At 40.7% G+C, this 20,570-nt stretch overlaps 1 protein-coding gene across 1 annotated transcript in view; it reads left to right on the top strand.

Moving 5' to 3' along the window:
- Nucleotides 1–12,184, top strand: part of LRP2 (LDL receptor related protein 2) — a 224,482-nt gene extending 212,298 nt beyond the window's left edge. Inside the window, exons 73-79 of the mRNA XM_064373346.1 lie at nt 605–672; nt 2,326–2,446; nt 2,993–3,122; nt 4,189–4,293; nt 6,279–6,386; nt 10,216–10,287; nt 10,465–12,184. Of these exons, the coding sequence (XP_064229416.1) occupies nt 605–672; nt 2,326–2,446; nt 2,993–3,122; nt 4,189–4,293; nt 6,279–6,386; nt 10,216–10,287; nt 10,465–10,635 (775 nt within the window). The 3' untranslated portion in view covers nt 10,636–12,184. The remainder of the gene's footprint in view (nt 1–604; nt 673–2,325; nt 2,447–2,992; nt 3,123–4,188; nt 4,294–6,278; nt 6,387–10,215; nt 10,288–10,464) is intronic.
- The last annotated feature ends 8,386 nt before the right edge of the window (nt 12,185–20,570 follow it).

Here is a 20,570-nt window from a genome sequence, read left to right as displayed (position 1 = left end):
AGATTCTGCATTTCTAACAAGGTCTGGGTGAGGCTATGGGGTCTTGGACCATACTTTGGGGAGCAAGGAGTTAGAGAATTGGCAGCAGCATTTTCCTACTCACTGGAATTGTTAATACCAAGAGGACTGTGGGAGAAGAGCTGTTTGCAGTACTGCGTTAGTACAAGGTGTCACGATGAGCAGAAAGACTGGGAGAAAGATTCGGAAAGAAGATGACTGTGTTGAGAAAGCTCTAACATGGGGCAAGATAAATAGATGTCTTTAAAAAGCATTTAATGAAAGCACATAAAAGAAAAAACATAAGCATGGTTTCCATTTTTACTCCCCAAGGAAGCATTGCATAGATTAGAGAAGACACCAATGGGTTTTGGTGATGAGACTGACCCCGTAGGTGCCACAGCTACTCCATTAAAAGTGAATTTCTAAAACCAGAGCACTGTTCTGTCTGCTTTTCTCTTGGCAGAATAAACAAAAGTCATGCAGGATACCTGTCTGTTCAACATGTAATTTATGTAAAGCTCTCTCTACCCCAGGATGTGCTCAGAAAACTGCACTAGAAGTCCAAGAACTAACAGCTAGTGAATGATTTTCTTTTTCCTTTCAGGTGTCCTAACGGCTACACCGGAAAATATTGTGAAATGGCATTTTCAAAAGGCATCTCTCCAGGAACAAGTAAGTTTTAAGAATGTGAGCAGCCGGGCGCGGTGGCTCACGCTTGTAATCTCAGCACTTTGGGAGGCTAAGCCGGGTGGATTGCCTGAGCTTGGGAGTTTGAGACCAGCCTGGGCAACATGGTGAAACCCTGTCTCTACTAAATTACAAAAAATTAGCTGGGTGTGGTGGCGAGCGCCTGTAGTCCCAGTTGCTTGGGAGGCTGAGGCAGGAGAATTGCTTGAACCCAGGAGGCAGAAGTTGCAGTGAGCCGAGATCACACCACTGCACTCCAGCCTGGGCGACACAGTGAGACTTGGTCTCAAAAAAAAAAAAAAAAAAAATGCGGGCAACCTGTAAATACTCATGGCCCCTAAACTGAACGCTGTCACAGCTTTTCTACTTAACACAGTCTTTATTTATTTATTTATTTTTATTTTTTTATTGCATTTTAGGTTTTGGGGTACATGTGAAAAATATGCAAGATTGTTGCATAGGTGCATACGTGGCAGTGTGATTTGCTGCCTTCCTCCCCTTCACCTATATCTGGCATTTCTCCCCATGCTATCTCTCCCCAACTCCCCACTCCCCGCTGTCCCCCCCCACTCCCCCACAACAGACCCCAGTGTGTAGTGCTCCCCTCCCTGTGTCTATGTGTTCCCATTGTTCAACACCTGCCTATGAGTGAGAACATGCGAAGTTTGAATTTGTGTTCTTGTGTCAGTTTGCTGAGAATGATGGTCTCCAGGTTCATCCATGTCCCGATAAAGGACACGAACTCATCGTTTTTAATGGCTGCATAATATTCCATGGTGTATATGTGCCACTTTTCCTGTCCAGTCTATCATCAATGGGCATTTGGGTTGGTTCCAGGTCTTTGCTATTGTAAACTGCTGCAATGAACATTCGTGTGCATGTGTCCTTATAGTAGAACGATTTATAATCCTTTGGATATATGCCCAGTAATGGGATTGCTGGGTCAAATGGAATTTCTATTTCTAGGTCCTTGAGGAATCACCACACTGTCTTCCACAATGGTTGAACTAATTTACACTCCCATCAATAGTGTAAAAGTGTTCCTTTTTCTCCACATCCTCTCCAGCATCTGTTGTCTCCAGAATTTTTTAATGATCGCCGTTCTAACTGGAGTGAGATGGTATCTCAATGTAGTTTTGATTTGCATTTCTCTAATGACCAGTGATGATGAGCATTTTTTCATATGCTTGTTGGCCTCATGTATGTCTTCTTTTGTAAAGTATCTGTTCATATCCTTCACCCACTTTTGAATGGGCTTGTTTTTTTCTTGTAAATCTGTTTTAGTTCGTTGTAAATTCTGGATATCAGCCCTTTGTCAGATGGGTAGGCTGCAAAAATTTTTTCCCATTCTGTTGGTTGCCGATTCACTCTATTGACTGTTTCTTTCACCGTGCAGAAGCTGTGGAGTTTGATTAGGTCCCATTTGTCTATTTTGGCTTTTGTTACCAATGCTTTTGGTGTTTTGGTCATGAAGTCCTTGCCTACGCCTATGTCCTGAATGGTTTTGCCTAGGTTTTCTTCTAGGGTTTTTATGGTGTTAGGTCTTAAACACAGTCTTTAAAAGAGTGGTTCTAGCCCCCAGTTTCTGCCAGGATTGTGGGCTTCCGTGTGTTGATGTGCTCTCTGCTCTCTTCATAGCCGCAGTCGCTGTGCTGTTGGCAGTCCTCTTGATCATCGTAATTGGAGCTCTGGCAATTGCAGGATTCTTCCACTATAGGAGAACCGGCTCCCTTTTGCCTGCTCTGCCCAAGCTGCCAAGGTCAGTTCCATTATGGGGAACACTGATGTTTGAAGCCTAAGAAATTCATAGGAAGCCATGTGAAGGACTTAGTTTTCTTTTTCAGTTAAAAAAGCACAATACGCGGTTCGCCTATTCTGCAGAAACGAAAAGTAGTGAGGATGTCAGGCAGTCACTTCAAATCACGACTTCTTAACTAACTGCTTCTCTAAAGCCTGAGTGGTGACAAGCTGTGTTTTGTAGTCCAAATGGTTGTACCTATTGGTAGGGGTGCAGGTCAGAGGGGAGTGAAAAGGCAGCTGCGTGATGCCCAGGCTTTATCCTGGTGTGTGCTGCACCCTTTTTCTTTTAGATCTCAGGGTTCAGGAATGTGCTTTAACGTTTCCAGGTAGCTAAGGGAACTTACTACCATATTTGACAGTGTAAATTTAGAGTGGGAATTGAGCATTACATTTAAGGAAGAGTCAGCAGTGTGGAAGAAAGGGGACTGTTGTGAAAGGTTGTTTGTTGTTTTTGTTCTTGTTGTTGTTTTAAATAACAAGACACTTTTTGGATAATTGTTTCCAGCTTAAGCAGTCTTGTCAAGCCCTCTGAAAATGGAAATGGGGTGACCTTCAGATCAGGGGCAGATCTTAACATGGATATTGGAGTATCTGATTTTGGACCTGAGACTGCTATTGACAGATCAATGGCAATGGTGAGTATGATTTCAAAATGATTACTCGAAGGTTGTCATTTATAGAATAAACACCTTTTACAAAGAATAAAATTTATCCAGAGAAGACTGAAATACAGTAGTAGGCCTCTCAGAATAAAGTCTGCACTACACAAACCAAGTTAGGAAACATTGTTGCTGAAACAAATTAGGTTTGTTGCCTAAAGGTGTCTAAAAACACTAGTAATAAAATTGGAATTTACCCCTGCTCTAAGCCACACTGTTGAACTGGAATCATGATCAGTCTTAAGTTTAACTTGAATATTGAAGAGCTTCCTGGTTTTTTGGGGAACAATGGGTGGGGAGGACATGATATTTTGTTTTAATTTGATGACATTTTGTATGTATAAAAGGAGTAGGGAACTATATTTTTTTTAGTGTCATATATTTTCCCACCAATGTATAGTGATGGAATAAACAGTGATTTTAGAGTTGGCTTTGGTTCAGACCATGGCTCTGCCACCTACTAAGTACGTGACAATAGACATGAAGCTGATATATCTGACCTTCATTGTCCCTATTTGTAAAATGGGTACAATAATACCTCCTGGGATGACCAAACGAAGTACTTTATGAGGGGCTGCCACAGTCGTGGCACCGAGGGGGCTCTCTGTAATCAGTGTTGGGAAACCACTTTCAGTATTTTGTTTCTCCCTCAAATCTTTCATTTTTTTCCTTCCCTGAAAATGTAATGTTACCCATTCTTTTCTTTTCCCTCTCTTCTCATTTTTCTTTTCTTCTTCCACCATTATCCTTTTCTCTTGCATAGACCCAATCCCCAATTGAATTATTTAAGAGAATTTAGATATAAGAAGAGTGTTTCCATTTCCTTGAGTTGGTAAATTAGTGCATGTCATGTGACTTTGCATAAAAATTTGCCATATGGAGGCCTTGTGTCTTGCTGACTTTCTTTTTTTTTTTTTTTGCAAGTTCTCTTGTGGGTAACTTTGGCATAGCACCAAGCATACCTCCAGGTGTGAGGAAGGCACCTTTTTTTGTGTGTGATCTAGATTAGTATGGTGTAATCTCTCTGTCTGTCTGCCATCAGAGTGAAGACTTTGTCATGGAAATGGGGAAGCAGCCCATAATATTTGAAAACCCAATGTACTCAGCAGCCAGAGACAGTGCTGTGAAAGTGGTTCAGCCAGCGCAGGTGAGAAACCATGCAGTCCTTCATTTCAGTTACTGCTGTCACTGGATCTTAATCTATTGAGTCATGTCTTCTTAGGATTCTCCTAACCTTCCTTCCAAATGGATGGAAGCGTAGTGAGTGGTCCATGCCGCAGCTGCCCTATCTGCAGGAACAGGACCAACCCAAGGACATAAGACCTGAAAACAATTAGAATCCTGTTCCATTGCATATTGGTGGAGGTTTGGCAGCTGTGCCGGGGCTGCTGACCAAGAGCCTTTCATTCTGAGGGGTGTCAGAGCATGAGGTCTGAGTCCCTTCGCGGGCCTGGTAAACACAGTGACTGAAACACCACAGCTTATCTACAAATACTTGTGAAATGAAGGAGTGGAGACTTGTCAGATCATTATACAGGAATTGGAGGACTGGGCCCAGTCTCTGGTTCTTGCTGCTATCACAAGTTTGTGGTTTGAGGTGGATTAAAGGGAGAGGGACCTCTTATGCTTGCTGTTGTGATACTTTTCCCAAAAGTACAAAGGTCTCTAGAGTTGATGGACAGATATCTAAATTTCCTTGCTGCAGCCTTATTGCTCAGTCATCTTTAAGAAGAAGAGCTGGGGCCGGGCGCGGTGGCTCAAGCCTGTAATCCCAGCACTTTGGGAGGCCGAGGCGGGTGGATCACGAGGTCAAGAGATCGAGACCATCCTGGTCAACATGGTGAAACCCCGTCTCTACTAATACAAAAAATTAGCTGGGCACGGTGGCGCGTGCCTGTAATCCCAGCTACTCAGGAGGCTGAGGCAGGAGAATTGCCTGAACCCAGGAGGCGGAGGTTGCGGTGAGCCGAGATCGCGCCATTGCACTCCAGCCTGGGTATCAAGAGCGAAACTCCGCCTCAAAAAAAAAAAAAAAAAAGAAGAAGAGCTGGGAGATGAGATAGGAATATAGGTGAAGGGAATAACTTTTTATAAGGTCTGCATCGATAGCCCTAGCACCGCTTCCAGCACTTGTCAACTGTGAACATGTGTCTCTTTTGTCAAAACAACTGTGGCCTTAGTGACAATGAATAACTGACATTGTTAACACCTATGCTCCTTTCGAACTTGAGATATGGCACATTTTAATACGGAAGCTAGAAATGTTTATTTTACAAATATTTTGTGATTTTAAGATCATAAATGTTTAAATTTTGAAAGTGTTTTGCCTGATTCTTTAATAAACAGATATGAAAACTTTAATCACATGTTAAAACGGATATGACATTTTATTTGACATCTTCACCTAAAATAAAATGAGGTCATGTATACAAATGCATATCCAAGTTTGAGAATAAACAAAGTAATGGATGTGAATATATAGGAAAAGGAGAGAATTGTCCACCTCGTAGTTTATTATATATTCATGGTCATTTGGTCTTCAAAGGGAACCTTGCAATTATATGAATCTTACAGAAAAATGTGTAGAAGAGTTTTAATTTTATTATTCTCATCTTTTCAAAAATGCAACCTCTTTTTAGTAGTTCTATGAAATTTTAATTTGCAAAGATAGGATTTATTAATATTCAAAGAAATTATGAAGAGCCAAAGAAAGGATTCTCAGTTCACCAGTGAGGTTGGAGAATTATTCTTGCTGTTCTTCTAGGATTTGGCTTCCGGTATATAACCAGAGTTTCTTTATCCAAAAATTTGGTCAACAGTGGGAGTAAGAAGGTATAGAAAATATAGTAGAAATTGCTAGTAATAAGTGAGAGTGTGACCAGTGAGGGATGTTATTTGTCTCCCAGGATTACAGTATGAGGTGTCTTAGTGGTTGCTGCTCTTAATTTTGGGGTGGTGGGAGTAATGTTTAGACCTGACTTACTGGGTTACATCATGCAATCAAAATGGTGCCTGATGATGTCTGTGGAAGAACAAGATGGCGAAAAGAGCCAGAGTTGGTAAAAACTACAGCAAATTTATTTACTACTGAATTGTTTCCAAATAGGGTAACGGCCTTTAATATGTCCACAGGTGACTGTATCTGGCAATGTGGAGAATAAGAATTATGGAAGTCCCATAAACCCTTCTGAGGTAGTTCCAGAGACAAAGCCAACTTCCCCAGATGCTGATGGAACTCAGGTAACAGTTGCTGACTCCTGAAATATTGTGGGATTTGGAAAGATCTTTGGGATGGCCGGGTTGTTATTAACCTTAAGCAAACAAGGGAGACTCTGACAGGCTCAAAGATCCATTGACAGTTAATAAATATATATTTTTAAAAATCGTAGATTGAAAAACTTGCCACCAAATAAAGCTACATTCTAATATTGAGTTGGGAATAATGTTTCTTGTAACATGGGAGAACACATCACAAAAAAGAACAAATTGACTTCTGGATCCAGTATCTTTAGACCAGGGACATTTAAGTTGAGAAACTGACTCAGTATGAATAAAGATTTCCTTGTGTCAAAGATACAGATGAAAGATTCTTCTCTGTGTGCCATGATTTCTCTGCATGCATCTTTATTCCTTTAAGCTGGTCTTCGCGCTCCTGCTATTACAGTCTTTACCACTAGATGGCACTAATTTACATACTCTTTGTCCATTCACCATCCATTTTTTAATTATTGTCCAACCAATCATCTAACTAATGTTATTGCCCTCGATGGTGTTTAATACTGGAGATTGAAAGAAAAAAAATGCCATTAGATGGAACTTCTTAAACATGCCTGCAGGTCCTTTGCAATTGGTACACTATTTGGTCTGCAGAAAGAAATTCAATAAATATATTTGATATTAAACTCTGTATTAATGCATCATTAGTTTCAATGAACACATATGAAGCTATCCCAGATCTAGCTGTTTGAATCTGGACAAACCGTTTTACCTCTGGGGCTAAAGTCCTCAATAATACAGTATTTCTCACTGGGGCACTATTGGCATATTGAGTGGGACAGTTCTTTGTGCTTCAAAACTGCCCTATGCACTGCAGGGAATTTCAGTATTTCTGGTCCTTGTCCACTAAATTACAGTAGTGTCTCCTTTAATTCAATGTGACTCCAGAAATCACCTCCCTTCCCCCAACACATGTGCACACACTCTGAGTTGAGAACCACTAGGAACTGGAATGTCTCTGTTTTAAGATTCTATGACTGGCTGGGTGCGGTGGCTCAAGCCTGTAATCCCAGCACTTTGGGAGGCTGAGGTGGGTGGATCACGAGGTCAAGAGATCGAGACCATCCTGGTCAACATGGTGAAACCTCGTCTCTACTAAAAAAATACAAAAACATTAGCTGGGCATGGTGGCGCATGCCTGTAATCCCAGCTACTCAGGAGGCTGAGGCAGGAGAATTGCCTGAACCCAGGAGGCGGAGGTTGCGGTGAGCTGAGATCACGCCATTGCACTCCAGCCTGGGTAACAAGAGCGAAACTCCGTCTCAAAAAAAAAAAAAGATTCTATGACCAATTTTGTGAAGTAATGTAAAGAAATGAAAGTCTAAGAGTAGTTAGAAATTTTACCATTTGATACAATATTTATCAAATTTTATAATCTGTAAACATTGATATCGGGATAACTTGGCAGTCTCATCACCTTAAACATTGGTTCCTGTGCTGCTTATTTAAATAAAAATAAAATTTGAACTAAATTGATGCTAATGAGAAGAGTCTATATCAAAGTTTCTATATACCTTCTCAAATTCCCTTCCTTATTCCTTCTTCTCATGTCACACACACACACACACACACACACACACACACACACACACACACACTGTCCTCTCTCTCTCTGTCTCACACACACACACAGACATACACAAATATTGTCTAGAAAGGAATTTTCAGTTTCACATTTTTCAAGGGACTAAACATTTTTTCTTTAAGCTGTATTAGAAATAGATTTTGAAGATTAATTTTCCACAGACACATGGAGGTTTGAATGTCATATATTTGGTCCTCCAAGTTTGAGTCAACCCCAAGCTAGCGCCAGATGTGTATTCTCAATATTTTTTCTCCGTCCATCTCTAGTCTAGTGATCTTCTTCACTAAATAGAGATTTTCCCCTGCTGGAGCTGGAAGGGGAATGTGGTGTGGAGGCCGTAACCTCTGACCTGCATGTCTGTTATCGGAAACAAAATGTATACTGACAGGCTCTTTCAAAGGAGAGCAGATCGTAGATCGTCACCAACTGGAATCTGTCCTTTCTCTTCCCCTTTGTAATCCCTTGGTTCCTCCTCTTACTTTTTTAATTAGTGAGGCTGAGACCCTGTAAAATTTGTCTGCCGTGGCCTGTCCAGGGATCTCACTGTATTTCTTGCCTCCTGGGCACTGAGAAAACAGCCAGCATGGCTTAAAAGCAGTAGAGGCGCTTGGGTGAGATCACCTAGGTTGATTTGAACATGCTAGAGTCTCACAGATGTATCTTTCATCCATAAATATGTAGAAAGACTAACAATTAAAAACATGGGCTGGCTGCGGTGGCTCACGTCTGTAATCCTAGCACTTTGGGAGGTTTAGGCAGGCAGATCATGAGGTCAGGAGTTTGAGACCAGCCTGGACAACATAGTGAAACCCTGTCTCTACCAAAAATACAAAAATTAGCTGGGTGTGGTGGCACATGCCTGAGCTACTCGGGAGGCCGAGGCTGGGGAATCGCTTGAACCCAGGAGGCAGAGGTTGCAGTGAGCCAAGACCGCACAGTTGCACTCCAGCCTGGGCAACAGAACGAGACTTCATCTCAAGCAAACAAACAAAAAACAAAAACCATGAACTGGGATTCAGTTCTATTATTTTTCAAAAGTGTATTTTCCATTGATATGCATAAGGTCTCCCAAGGAGGCAGAAATGAAAGTCACCATCCCTTTTCTCTTGTTAGTAATTGCTTAACTCCAAGCTAGCCATTCCATTTTGAAGCAATGACATCTAAGAGACTTTGGCCTGCCCCACTTAACTGTGAGCGCCCAGAGGCAGGGCTTTGACCTGAATGTCTTCATGTTCCCCTTGGGGGCACTATGTACAATGCAGGGACTCACTTGAATATGGGTTAAAGTGAAGACCTCTTCTACTTCTCCTGTAGCTCTGTGCTCCCCATTCCTCCACAGCCTGGTCCCTTGCTTTCACAGAGTAAGAGATACCCCATAAAACCCGTGGGCTCCCTCAGCTTCTGTTGGGAGTAGGCTGTCTGTTCCCTTGTCTTCCACTGGGTTTTTATCTGGCAGTCAGCAGGACAGGCAACTTTTCAGTAGAGCGTGGGCCACACACCATGGTCCAGGGTGATTCTCTTTGGGTTCTCCAGTTTGTGGGCCTCTGGGTCCCCTGAGTAATCATTACCTGCCCTTCTACCTGCAGTTTAGTTGTATAATCTTGCTGTGACTCAGCAACTATAGGACAATAAGTGTACCTACCTCTAGGAGTTGTTAAGAAAACATCAGAAACTGGTGAAACTCTTAGAGTAATTCCTGCCACACAGTAAGCACTCAACAAATGTTAGATGTTTTTGTTATTAGTATTATTATGATACAGGAGGGAATGATGAAGGGAGAAGGGATACAAAGAATATTATTTTAGAGAGTAAGAGTTATAATTTATCTCTGCCCAATTTTCAGGCAGCCCCAGAAATCTCTTTTTCTCCAGATGCACCTTGTATGTGTCTGTTTTATGTGTTCTCTCTGTACTGAAGTAGCCAGGTGCTCTGCTTGTAGACACTATGGCACAGATTCTGTAAATTATAAATTTGAAATTAAAGAAGTATCTAAAACCATTAGATGAAAGGAGCCGAGAGTGTTTCAGTTACTGCTCAGGGACCACAGGAGAAACTGAAAATCTACCACATGGGCTCAATCATATGGTCCTAAGTCCCAAATTGCTTTATCCTTCAGTAAGAAGAAATTTTTAAATTGAGACAGGAGGAAAAGAAACCCACAAAATAATTCCATTACTGAGAGTGTTTTGTTTTCCCCTTTTCATTTAGGTGACAAAATGGAATCTCTTCAGACGGAAGGCTAAACAAACTACCAACTTTGAAAATCCAATCTATGCCCAGGTAATTTTTAACAATTTTTCTTAGCACAGACATTCTTTCTTAGAAATTATTTGTTCAGTTAAATTGGACACACACTTATTCTGAGCAGAGCGGCCACAAATAGTCTTCTTTATGAAAAATCATGTATGGTTACCTTGGGGGAATAAATGACTGATTCCTGCTACGTTGTGTTCTTAGGTGGAGAACGAACAGAAGGAAAGTGTTGCCGCGACCCCACCTCCATCACCTTCTCCCCCTGCTAAGCCTAAGCCTCCTTCAAAAACAGACCCAATGCCAACAACCTATTCTGCAACAGAAGACACTTTTAAAGACACCGCAAATCTTGTTAAAGAAGACTCTGAAGTATAGCTATACCAGCTATTTAAGGAATAATTAGAAACACTTTTGCACATATATTTTTTACAAAGAGATGAAAAAAGTCAACATTCAGTACTTTATGAAAAATATATTTTTCCCTGTTTGCCTATAGTTGAAAGTATCCTGTATGTCTTTTTTTTACTTATGCCATCTCATATTTTTACAAATAATTATCACAATGTATTATATGTATATCTTTGCACTGAAGTTGTCTGAAGGTAATACTATAAATATACTGTATATTTGTAAATTTTGGAAAGATTATCCTGTTACTGAATTTGCTAATAAAAGTGTCTGCTGATTTGGGTGGTGATCATGATAGTAAGTGATCCAATGAGAAAAGGAATTGACTTGGGACCTTTAGCCGTGTCTAAAGAAGAGGCACCACTCATATCTCCCATAAAATTATCTAGGAAAGGAATCCAGACTCCACTCTTGGCTCCGTTTTTACACATTAGCACTTAATGTTCAATATTACATGTCAGTTTGATTAATGGGTATATTGATAAGGGCCACTATGTGTTATATAGACATCTGAACTTGACTGTAGACTCCTCAGATAATACAGAAGGTAGAAAAAGCAATTCAGTTTGGCCCTTCTGCGTGTTGGCATTGTCTAACCAGAACCCTCTGTTTCATGTGTGTTCTCTCACTAGCTACCAAGGCAACATTTTTATTTGTGATGTATATGAGGAAATCCCATATCATTAAGTGCCACTGCCCTGCATTGAGTTTGTAGTTAATTAAATGAGCTCTTCTGCTTGATGGATCCTGAAGCAATTTCTGCCCCCACCTGACATCCGAGGTGGTCACCTACCCTAGTAGCTGGAGCTCAGTAGCTAAATTTCTGAAACCAAATCTGTGTCTTCATAAAATAAGGTGCAAAAAAAAAAAAAAAAAAGTACCAGTTAAGCAAAGCCTCAACTGGGTTTTTGTTTCTATGAAAATATTATAGTCACTATTTATTTCCTAAGTTGAACCTGAATAGAAAGGGAAACCATTCTTATTAAACTTTTTCTAGGCCCTTTGACTAAATGTGTACATTTATATTAGAATGTACTGTACAGTCCAGATCTTCTCTTTAATTTTTATTGCTTTTTTAAAGAGATGGGGCCTTGCTATGTTGCCCAGGCTGATCTTGAAGTCCTGGGCTCAAGTGATCCTCCCACCTCAGCCTCTTGAGTAGTTGGGATTATGGGCATGAGCCACTGTGCCCAGCTTCCAGCTCTTCTCTTAAATAGTGGGCAGGTATAGTCTCCACAACAGGAACCATGGCAGGAATATACACTTTCCCATAGCAAATAGCATTCCTGGCTCTCTGTGCTAATACTGCACATTTGTTAAACAATGAATGAATGGATGGATGGATGGATGGATGGATGAATGAAACATATACTACTGATTATTTTATTCCAGGCTTCTCAAAATATTTGTTGCTCATATTTTGAGTGCTGATTGTAATTACTTTGAAATGTACTTTGATTAAACAACTGGAAATTATGCTGCTGAAAAATTTCTAATAAATGTGTATTTTATCAGATGTTTTTTGTGTGCTTCATGAGCCCCAGTCATGAATCGGTTGTATTTTGCTGTGTAAAAACTTGAGGCTTTGAGTGCTCTCAGTCACACCAATTCTGTACCACTCCTTCCTGGAAGTGAATCCAGAGCCATTTGATTGAAAATCAAGCCTCTGCATTCATTTTGTATGTGTCCATGATAGTCTGGTATAAATTATAGGAAACAACTCTCCAGAAACAAGTAGATATCAGAGTCCCAAGTAACGACCAGGATAGCCAGTCCTTGAATGCCGTCTATGGCTAAGGCAGACCAGGGAGGAAGGACATATATTCCTGTTTCTCTAATGACTAGTGTTCCTCTAACAGTCATTTGTCAGGAGGACGATTTCCCAGCCAGCTCCTTTCCACACAGGGTGTGGGCCATCTTCCCGCTGTTAAGCTCTCTGAGCCTCAGCTGTGGCCTCTATAAAATAGGGGGCTTGGTTGTGAGAGTCCAATGTGGAAGTGTATAAAAAGAGTGTAACCCAACGCCCAGCATAAAGTATACCCTCAGTCAACAGAAGCCATGCCTATTATCATTTATGAAGTAAAAGGAAACTAGAACAGACGTTTAGGTGTTTGTAAAAGTTCCTTGGGTGATTTAATGCAGAGCCTTGGTTGAGAATGACGATTCTAAATAGAAATTGCTGCTCTTTATTTTTTAGTGAAGGAGTTTATGCAGGTGAACGAGATTTTGTCTGGGCCTTTGAAATGATGCACACCATCTTATCTATAATGAGGCTGAAGAGCACATGATAAAATGTTCGGTCTTGCTTTACCGTCATTTGAAGGTGATAGGAAGGGCAGTAAATACTCCTGTACATGGAAGATAGGAAACCAAGGCTGAGAAGAGAAAAGTGCATGTTCACATCACAGCACAGGGAACAGAGCCACTGTTGAAATAAATATACGTTTCCCGGATCTTTTTAAGAATCCTGAGGAGTTGTTTGAGTTTCTTGTATATTCTGGATACGAGTCCCGTCAAGTGAACAGTCTGCAAAATTTTCTTCCATTTAACATGTGGTCTCTTCACTTTGTTGGTTGTTTCCTTTGCTGTGCAGAGGCTTTTTAGTTATTATAGTCCCATTTGTCTATTTTGGTTTTGTTGTTGCCTGTGCTTCTGAGGTCTTAGTCACAAATTCTTTGCCTATAAGAAAGTACAGGAGAGTTTCCCCTAGGTTTTTTTCTAATTTTTAAAAATAATTTTGGGTCTTACTTTTGAGCATTTAATTCATTTTCAGTTAATTTTTGTTCACAGTGAAGGACAGGGTTCAGTTTTTTTTTCTTCTACATGCAGTTACCAATTTTCCCAGCACCATTTATTGAAGAGGATGTCCTTTCCCCGGTATAGATTCTTGTTGGCTTTGTCAAAGATCAATTGGCTGTTAGATATGTGGCTTTATTTCTGGGTTCTGTATTTTATTCTGTTGGCCTATGTGTCTATTTTTATACCAATACCATGCCATTTTGGTTACTATAGTCTTCTAGTCAAGTAGTGTAATGCCTCCAGCTTTGTTTTTTTTTTTCTTTTTGCTCAAGATTGTCTCGGCTATTTGAGCTCTTTTTTTGGTTCCATATGAATTTTAAGATTTTTTTTTATTCTGTGAAGAATAGTGTTGGTATTTTGATGGGGATTCCATTGATTCTATAGATTGCTTTGGACAATATAGTCATTTTAACAATATTAATTCTTCTGATCCATAAGCATGGAATATTTTTCCATTTGTCTGTGTTCTCTTCCATTTATTTCAGTGTTTTGCAGTTTTTCTTGTAGAGATATTTCACCTCCTTGGTTAAATTTATTCCTAGATACTTTATTTATTATTATTTTTTGTAGATATTGCCTTCTTGATTTTTTTTCTCAGCTAGCTCATTACTAGTATATAGAAATGCTACTGATTTTTGTTTGTTAATTTTGTATCCTGCTACTTGACTGAATTCATTTATCAAACCTAAGAGTTTTTTGGTGGAGTCTTTAGACTCTTCAGGATACAAGATCATATTATCAGTAAAGAGGGGCAATTTGACTTCCTCTTTTACAGTTTGGTTGCCTTTTATTTCTCTCTCTTGCCTGATTGCTCTGGGTAAGACTTCCAGTACTATGCTGAATTGGTTAAAAGTGGGCATACTTATCTTGTTCTAGTTCTTAGAGAAAATTATTTCAACTTTTCTCCATTCAGCACAATGTTATCTGTGGGTTTATCATATGTGGTTTTTATTATTTTGAGGTATTCCTAGTTTGTTGAGAGTTTTCATTCTGAAGGGATGTTTAATTTTATCAAATGTTTTTTCTGCGTCTATTGAGATGATCATATGGTTTTGTTCTTCCTTCTGTTAATGTGATGTATTATGTTTATTGATTTGCATCTGTTGAACCATCCTTGCATCCCTGGTGTAAATCCCACTTGATCTTGGTGTATTATCTTTTTCATGTGCTATTGAATTCAGTTTGCTAGGATTTTCTTGAGGATTTCTGCATCTGTGTTGATCAGGAATATTGGTCTGTGGTTTTCTTTTTTTGTTGTGTCTTTGTCTGGTTTGGGGATCAGGGTAATGTTAGCCTTAGGGAGAATTCCCTCCTCTTTTTTGGAATAGTTTCAGAAGGATTGGTATTAGTTCTTCTTTGTACATTGGGTAGAATTCAGCTGTAGATCAAAGAAAAGCCCTGGACTTTTCTTTGTTGGGAGGCTTTTTATTATGGATTCAATATGGCTACTTTTTATTGGTCTGTTCAGGTTTTCTGTTTCTTCCTGATTCAATCTTGGTAGGTAGTGTGTTTCCAGGAATTTATCTATTTCCTGGATTTTCCAGTTTGTCAGCATATAGTTGTTCATAATAGCTTCTGATGGTATTTTGTATTTCTGTGGTATCAGTTGTAATGTCTTCTTTTTCACTTCTGATTTTGTGTATTTGGGTCTTTTCTTCTTAGTCTAGCCAGTGGTTTATCAATTTTGTTTACATTTTTGAAGAACAACTTTCCATTTTGTTAATGCTTTGTATTTCTTTAAGCCTCTGTTTGATTTAGTTCTGTTCTGATCTTTATTATTTCTTTTCCTCTGCTCATTTGGGGTTTGGTTTGTTCTTTCTTCTCTAGCTCCTTCAGGTGCACTGTTAGGTTGTTAGTTTGTAATTTTGCTCCCTTTTTGATGTAGGCACTTAATGCTATAAGCTTCTCTCTTAGCACTGCTTTTGCTGTGTCCCACGGATTTTGGTATGTTGTGTTCCCATTTTCATTTGTTTCAAGAAATGTTTTTATTTCCTTCTTACTTTCTTTATTTACCCAATGGTCATTCAGGAGCATGTTATTTAATTCCCACGTATTTGTATAGTTTCCAAAATTCCTCTTGGTATTGATTTCTAGTTTCACTCCATTGTGCTCTGAGAAGATAATTGATATAATTTTGATTTTTAAAAATTTGTTGAGACTTGTTTTATGGAGTAACATATGGTCTATTCTGAAGAATGTTCCATGTATTGATGAAAAGATTGTATATTTTGTAATTATTGGATAGAATGTTCTGTAAATGTCTGTTAAGTCCATTTGGTCTAATGTCCAGTTTACAGTTAATGCTTCTTTGTTGACTTTCTGTCTAAATGATCTGTCTAATACAGAAAGTGAGGTGTTGAAATCCCCCACTATTATTGTACTGTATTGGGTGCATATCTATTTAGAATTGTTATGCTCTCTTGCTGGATTGATCCCTTTATCAATATATACTGACCTCCTTTTTTAAAATTTTTGTTTCTGTCTTTTTTTACTGTTCTTGACTTAAAGTCTGTTTTATCGTATAACTACTCCTGCTTGCTTTTGGTTTCCGTTTGCATGGAATATGTCTTTCCATCCCTTTACTTTCAGTCTAATTGTGTCTTTACTGGTAAGGTGAGTTTCTTATAAGCAGCATATAGTTGGATCATGTTTTTTAATTCATTCAGCCATTATAATTTCAGAATTTAATTTGTTTATATTCAAAATTATTATTGATATGTGAAGCTTTGTTCCTGTCATGTTGTTAGTTATTTTCTCATTGTTGTAAATATTCTCGTTATTTTCTTTTTCTCATATTGATTGTCATTGTAGTTTAGTGAATTGCTGTAGTGGTAACATTTGAGTTCTTTTTTCCTCCTTCGTGTGATTACTTTACCAGTGAGTTTTGTATGTTTGTGTTTCATGATGGTAAATGTTGTCTTTTCATTTCCAGGTTTAGAACTCTCTTGAGCATTTCTTGTAGGTCCCAGCCCTGTCTAGTGGTAACAAATTATCTCAGCATTTGCTTATGTGGGAAAGACTTTATTTCTTCTTAATTTATGAAGTGCAATTTCACTGAAAATTTTATCCTTGGCTGGCAGGTTTTTTTCTTTTCAGCACTTTGAGTGTGTCATCCCATTCTCTTCTGGCCTGTTAGGGTTCTGCTGAGACATCTGCTGTTAGTCTGTTGAGGGTTCTTTTATAGTTGACCAGATGCTTTTCTCTTGCCGTATTTAGGATTCGCTCTCTACCTTTGACATTAAGCAGACTGACTATAATGTACCATTGAGAAGACCATTATACATTATGTCTTTTGGGGGATTACTGAGTCTGCTGTATCTGAATGACTAAATCTCTCACTAGACTTGGGAAGTTTTCATCTATTCATTAAGTAGGTTTTCTAATCCTTTGTCTGTTTACCCTTGAGGATACCAATAATGCAAATATTCGATTGCTTTATGTTGCCCCAAATGTCACAAAGACTTTACGTTTTAAAATCTTTTTTGTTTATTTTGGCTTAACTGGATTATTTCAAAAGGGATTCTGAGATAATGAGATTCCTTCTTCTGCCTGATCTAGTATACTGTTGAAGCTTTCAAATGTATTGAAAGCTTTTTGCCGGGCGCAGTGGCTCACGCCTGTAATCCCAGCACTTAGGGAGGTTGAGGCAGGTGGATCACGAGGTCAAGAGATCGAGACCATCCTGGTCAACATGGTGAAACCCCATCTCTACTAAAAATACAAAAAAATTAGCTGAGCATGGTGGTGCGTGCCTGTAATCCCAGCTACTCAGGAGGCTGAGACAGGAGAATTGCCTGAACCCAGGAGGCGGAGGTTGCGGTGAGCCAAGATCGTGCCATTGCACTCCAGCCTGGGTAACAAGAGCGAAACTCCGTCTCAAAAAAAAAAAAAAGAAAGAAAGAAAGCTTTTGTATTTCCTTTAATGAATTTTTTTTCACTTCCAGAATTTCTATTTGATTCTTTTAAAAAATATCTATTGCTTTGTTAAATTTCTCATTCATATCCTGAATTGTTTTCTGATGTTTTTAGTATTGGTTTTCAGAGTTCTCTTGTATCTCACCGAGCTTCTTTAAATCAATGTTTAAAATTCTTTATCTGAAATTTCAAAAATTTCTTTTTGATTAAAATCTATTGCTAAAGGATTATTGCGTTCCTTTGGAGGTGTCATATTTTCTTGCTTTTTCATGTTTCCTGGGTCCTTATGTTGATATATGATGTAACAGTTTCACACCTGAGGTAACAGTTGTTTCTCCTCATTTTTGAATTTACTTTTGCAGGGGAGGACTTTTTCCTGAAGATGTATCTGTGGTGTTGGTTGGGTAGGATACTTTGGCTTTGATTCTGAGTGCATGCAGTAGTGTAGTCTCTGTATGATTTTTTTGACTGTAAACAGCATACTAGTATCTGTGCTTTCCTTAGTAAGTCAGGGTATGGTTATTAGTGGAGGCTGTGGTGATGTTGTGCTGGGGACTAGCATGCCATGTGTGCCTAACATTCAGGCCCCAGTGGTGGCAGCAATGGGCTGAGCATGCCTATGTTTTTGGCCCAAGGTGGTGTACACTGGTTCCTGTGTTCATGGTTACTGGTGGGTCAATTTTTAGGCTTCCAAGTGGATTGCTCAGATGCCAGTAGTGGCAGTGGTGGATCAGTTGAATGGGTGGATTCTCGAGCATGTGGATAGCTGGCATAGCATGGGTGATGGCAGGTAATTATCTGGGTCCCAGGCAGTATGCATTGGTGTTGGTGGTGGCTCCAATGGACTGGGAAGGAGTCACCAGGCCTGTGGGTGGCTCTTGCTGGTCAGTGCCACTTGAGGTGGTAGTGCCAGGAGTTTGGGTCTAACTGCAGGTCCCTGGGAGGAGTGTTCAGGTGCCCAAGGTGGTGGATTGAGTTGGGTAATCCCCAGGGTCCTGGGCTGTGTGCTTTATCCTGGTGTTGGGAATGGGTGAAGCCAGATTGATTGAGCTTGTGCTCAGACCTCCTAGAGGTGAGAGTGAGGGTGATCCTCAGGCCCTAGGTGGAGTGCTCAGGTGAGGAATGGTAGCATCCATGCTCAGGCCCTGCCACCAAAGAGGGTATAGTCATCTGCTGTGACTATAGCCTGAATTTGCAGTGGGGGAACACAAATCTCACACCCCAGTCCCAGTAGGGCTCACCCCTGGTCTTGGCAGTATTACCCCTAGACTGCCATCAAGTATCCCAGGTCTCTGCCCTAGCTGCTGGAGACCCCCACCCAACTGTTGACCATGTCCCAGCAGCAATTTGCTCCCTGCTTGTGTCCCAGTTTCCATTCTGGTGGTACTCACTTCCCAGAAATGGCAGCTGCAGCCCATGCTTTGCTCACTTCTTAGTCCCAGCTATAGACGTGCTCGCAGCTTGCTCTCCAGTTCCAGCGGCAACAGCCTGCGTTTCCATAACACATCAGTCCTGCTGCTGCTGGGCCTCAGGACAGCACCCAGTCTGCCAAAGCTAGGTTTGAAAATGGTGCCTTGCTGTAGCTTCTTAGGTCTCAGAAAGGGTGCTGGTACTCAGTGTGAACTCCCTCTGTGGAACAGTTCCATCCCATGGTCTCCCAGCAGCTCCCTATGTTGGTTTCAGGGGTTGGGAGGGTCAAGAGGTTCTCCTGTGGCCAGGATTTCATGGTTCCACAGTGGGGATGTGGCCAATGAAAGTCTCTCACTCACCCTTTCCCTAGGTTAGGAAGCTACTCCTGGCTCCCAGCTGATTGTCGCCAGGCAGGCTGACCCTCTCCCTTTTTTTCCCCTGCTTTTGGTGTTTCCTGTCACTTCTCTGTTGAATTCTAGCATTCTCTCTGGGATAATGTATTTGAAGTATTACCATCTATACACTATTTTTGTTCTTCTAAGGGCAGGAGGTGGGTATGAAATGCGTTTAGCCAGCTATCTTGAATGCCCTCTCTAGAAGTGTTTTTAGAAGAGTACCTCCAACTCTCCCAAAACATACAAGCTAAGAGGGTTGCATTCAGGTGGGATTGGGTGGGGTGAGAGTTCTGAGTTCTCCTGGCAGTGAGGAGGCTGTGGGCACCCATAGTCCTGCCTCACTACTTGTGGGCTTCTCCCCTTGGGTGAACAGGTCAGTCCTTGGCTGCTGAATGGTGATCTGGTCAGTCTCCTCCCCATCCCCAATACTGAAATGTCAAAATCGCTGCTCTTGGTGAGATGAGAGGACCCTCTCACCAACATAAGAAATATTTGATAGATGCCTGAAAGGGGACTCCCCTCTCTGGGTTTTAGTGTTACACATCTTTCCTCAGCCTTTTCTGCTGGTTTTGTATCCTTCCTTCCCTGGGACAGTGCCACTGGATTCCTTAAGGGTTTCCTGGGAAGGAATCTGAACAATACTTAGAGGGCTACTCTCAAGACAGTGCCTCCAGACAAGCCAATGCATACACACACACTCTTCAGTTGAGCTCTTCCCCTGCTAGAAAGCTTTTTGCAGTGTTACGGAGCTAAACTATCCTTGGCCTTCCTTTGCATCCCTCCAATCTGTTCGAGAATTTTCTGCACTGGGGCTGTCTGTCCCATTGTCTATCTTGACTCTTCTTTGGGGGTCCTATGAGGTCTTTATTATGCAAACAGAACTCCCTAGTGCTCTTCCCCACATACACCCACACAAGCCCTAATTTGTCTGGATTCCAGGACAGGGCACAGAATGGATTTCATTCTGTGAGACCTAGGACATTAATCATCTATTTGGAATTGAGAATGAATTTCTCATAGAAACAATGTGTTGACTTGTAGTTCAGCTCTCTCTCCAGCTAACAAGAGCTCATCCAATCAAAAATGTTGTCCAGCTGTAGAATTAATTGTATGAGGCTTGGTTCTGTGGTCTGGCAACAGAAAGTCACACAATCAGGAGGGAAGAGAATACAGAACAAAGAAAAAGAAAACGTCCTCCTTTCCTGGGTCTTGGGCCAGTCCTGGGAAAGTTCCTGAAACAAACCAAGCATGTTGCATCTTCGGCTTCGTGCCAGCTCCCACATGGACCCCTTTATCGGCACCCAGTGGCCTCTCTTCAAATATTCCAGGTCCCCTGCCATGTGAAATTCATCAGCTTGGCGTCTCACCCAGGCTGGGCCCACC

This window comes from Aotus nancymaae, unplaced genomic scaffold, assembly GCF_030222135.1.
Source record: "Aotus nancymaae isolate 86718 unplaced genomic scaffold, 86718_ANA_hifiasm-v0.15.2.pri h1tg000008l, whole genome shotgun sequence".
In the NCBI taxonomy this organism is placed as follows: domain Eukaryota; kingdom Metazoa; phylum Chordata; class Mammalia; order Primates; family Aotidae; genus Aotus; species Aotus nancymaae.
The sequence above is the reverse complement of the archived record's forward strand: the minus strand, read 5'-3'. Positions and strand labels throughout refer to the sequence as shown.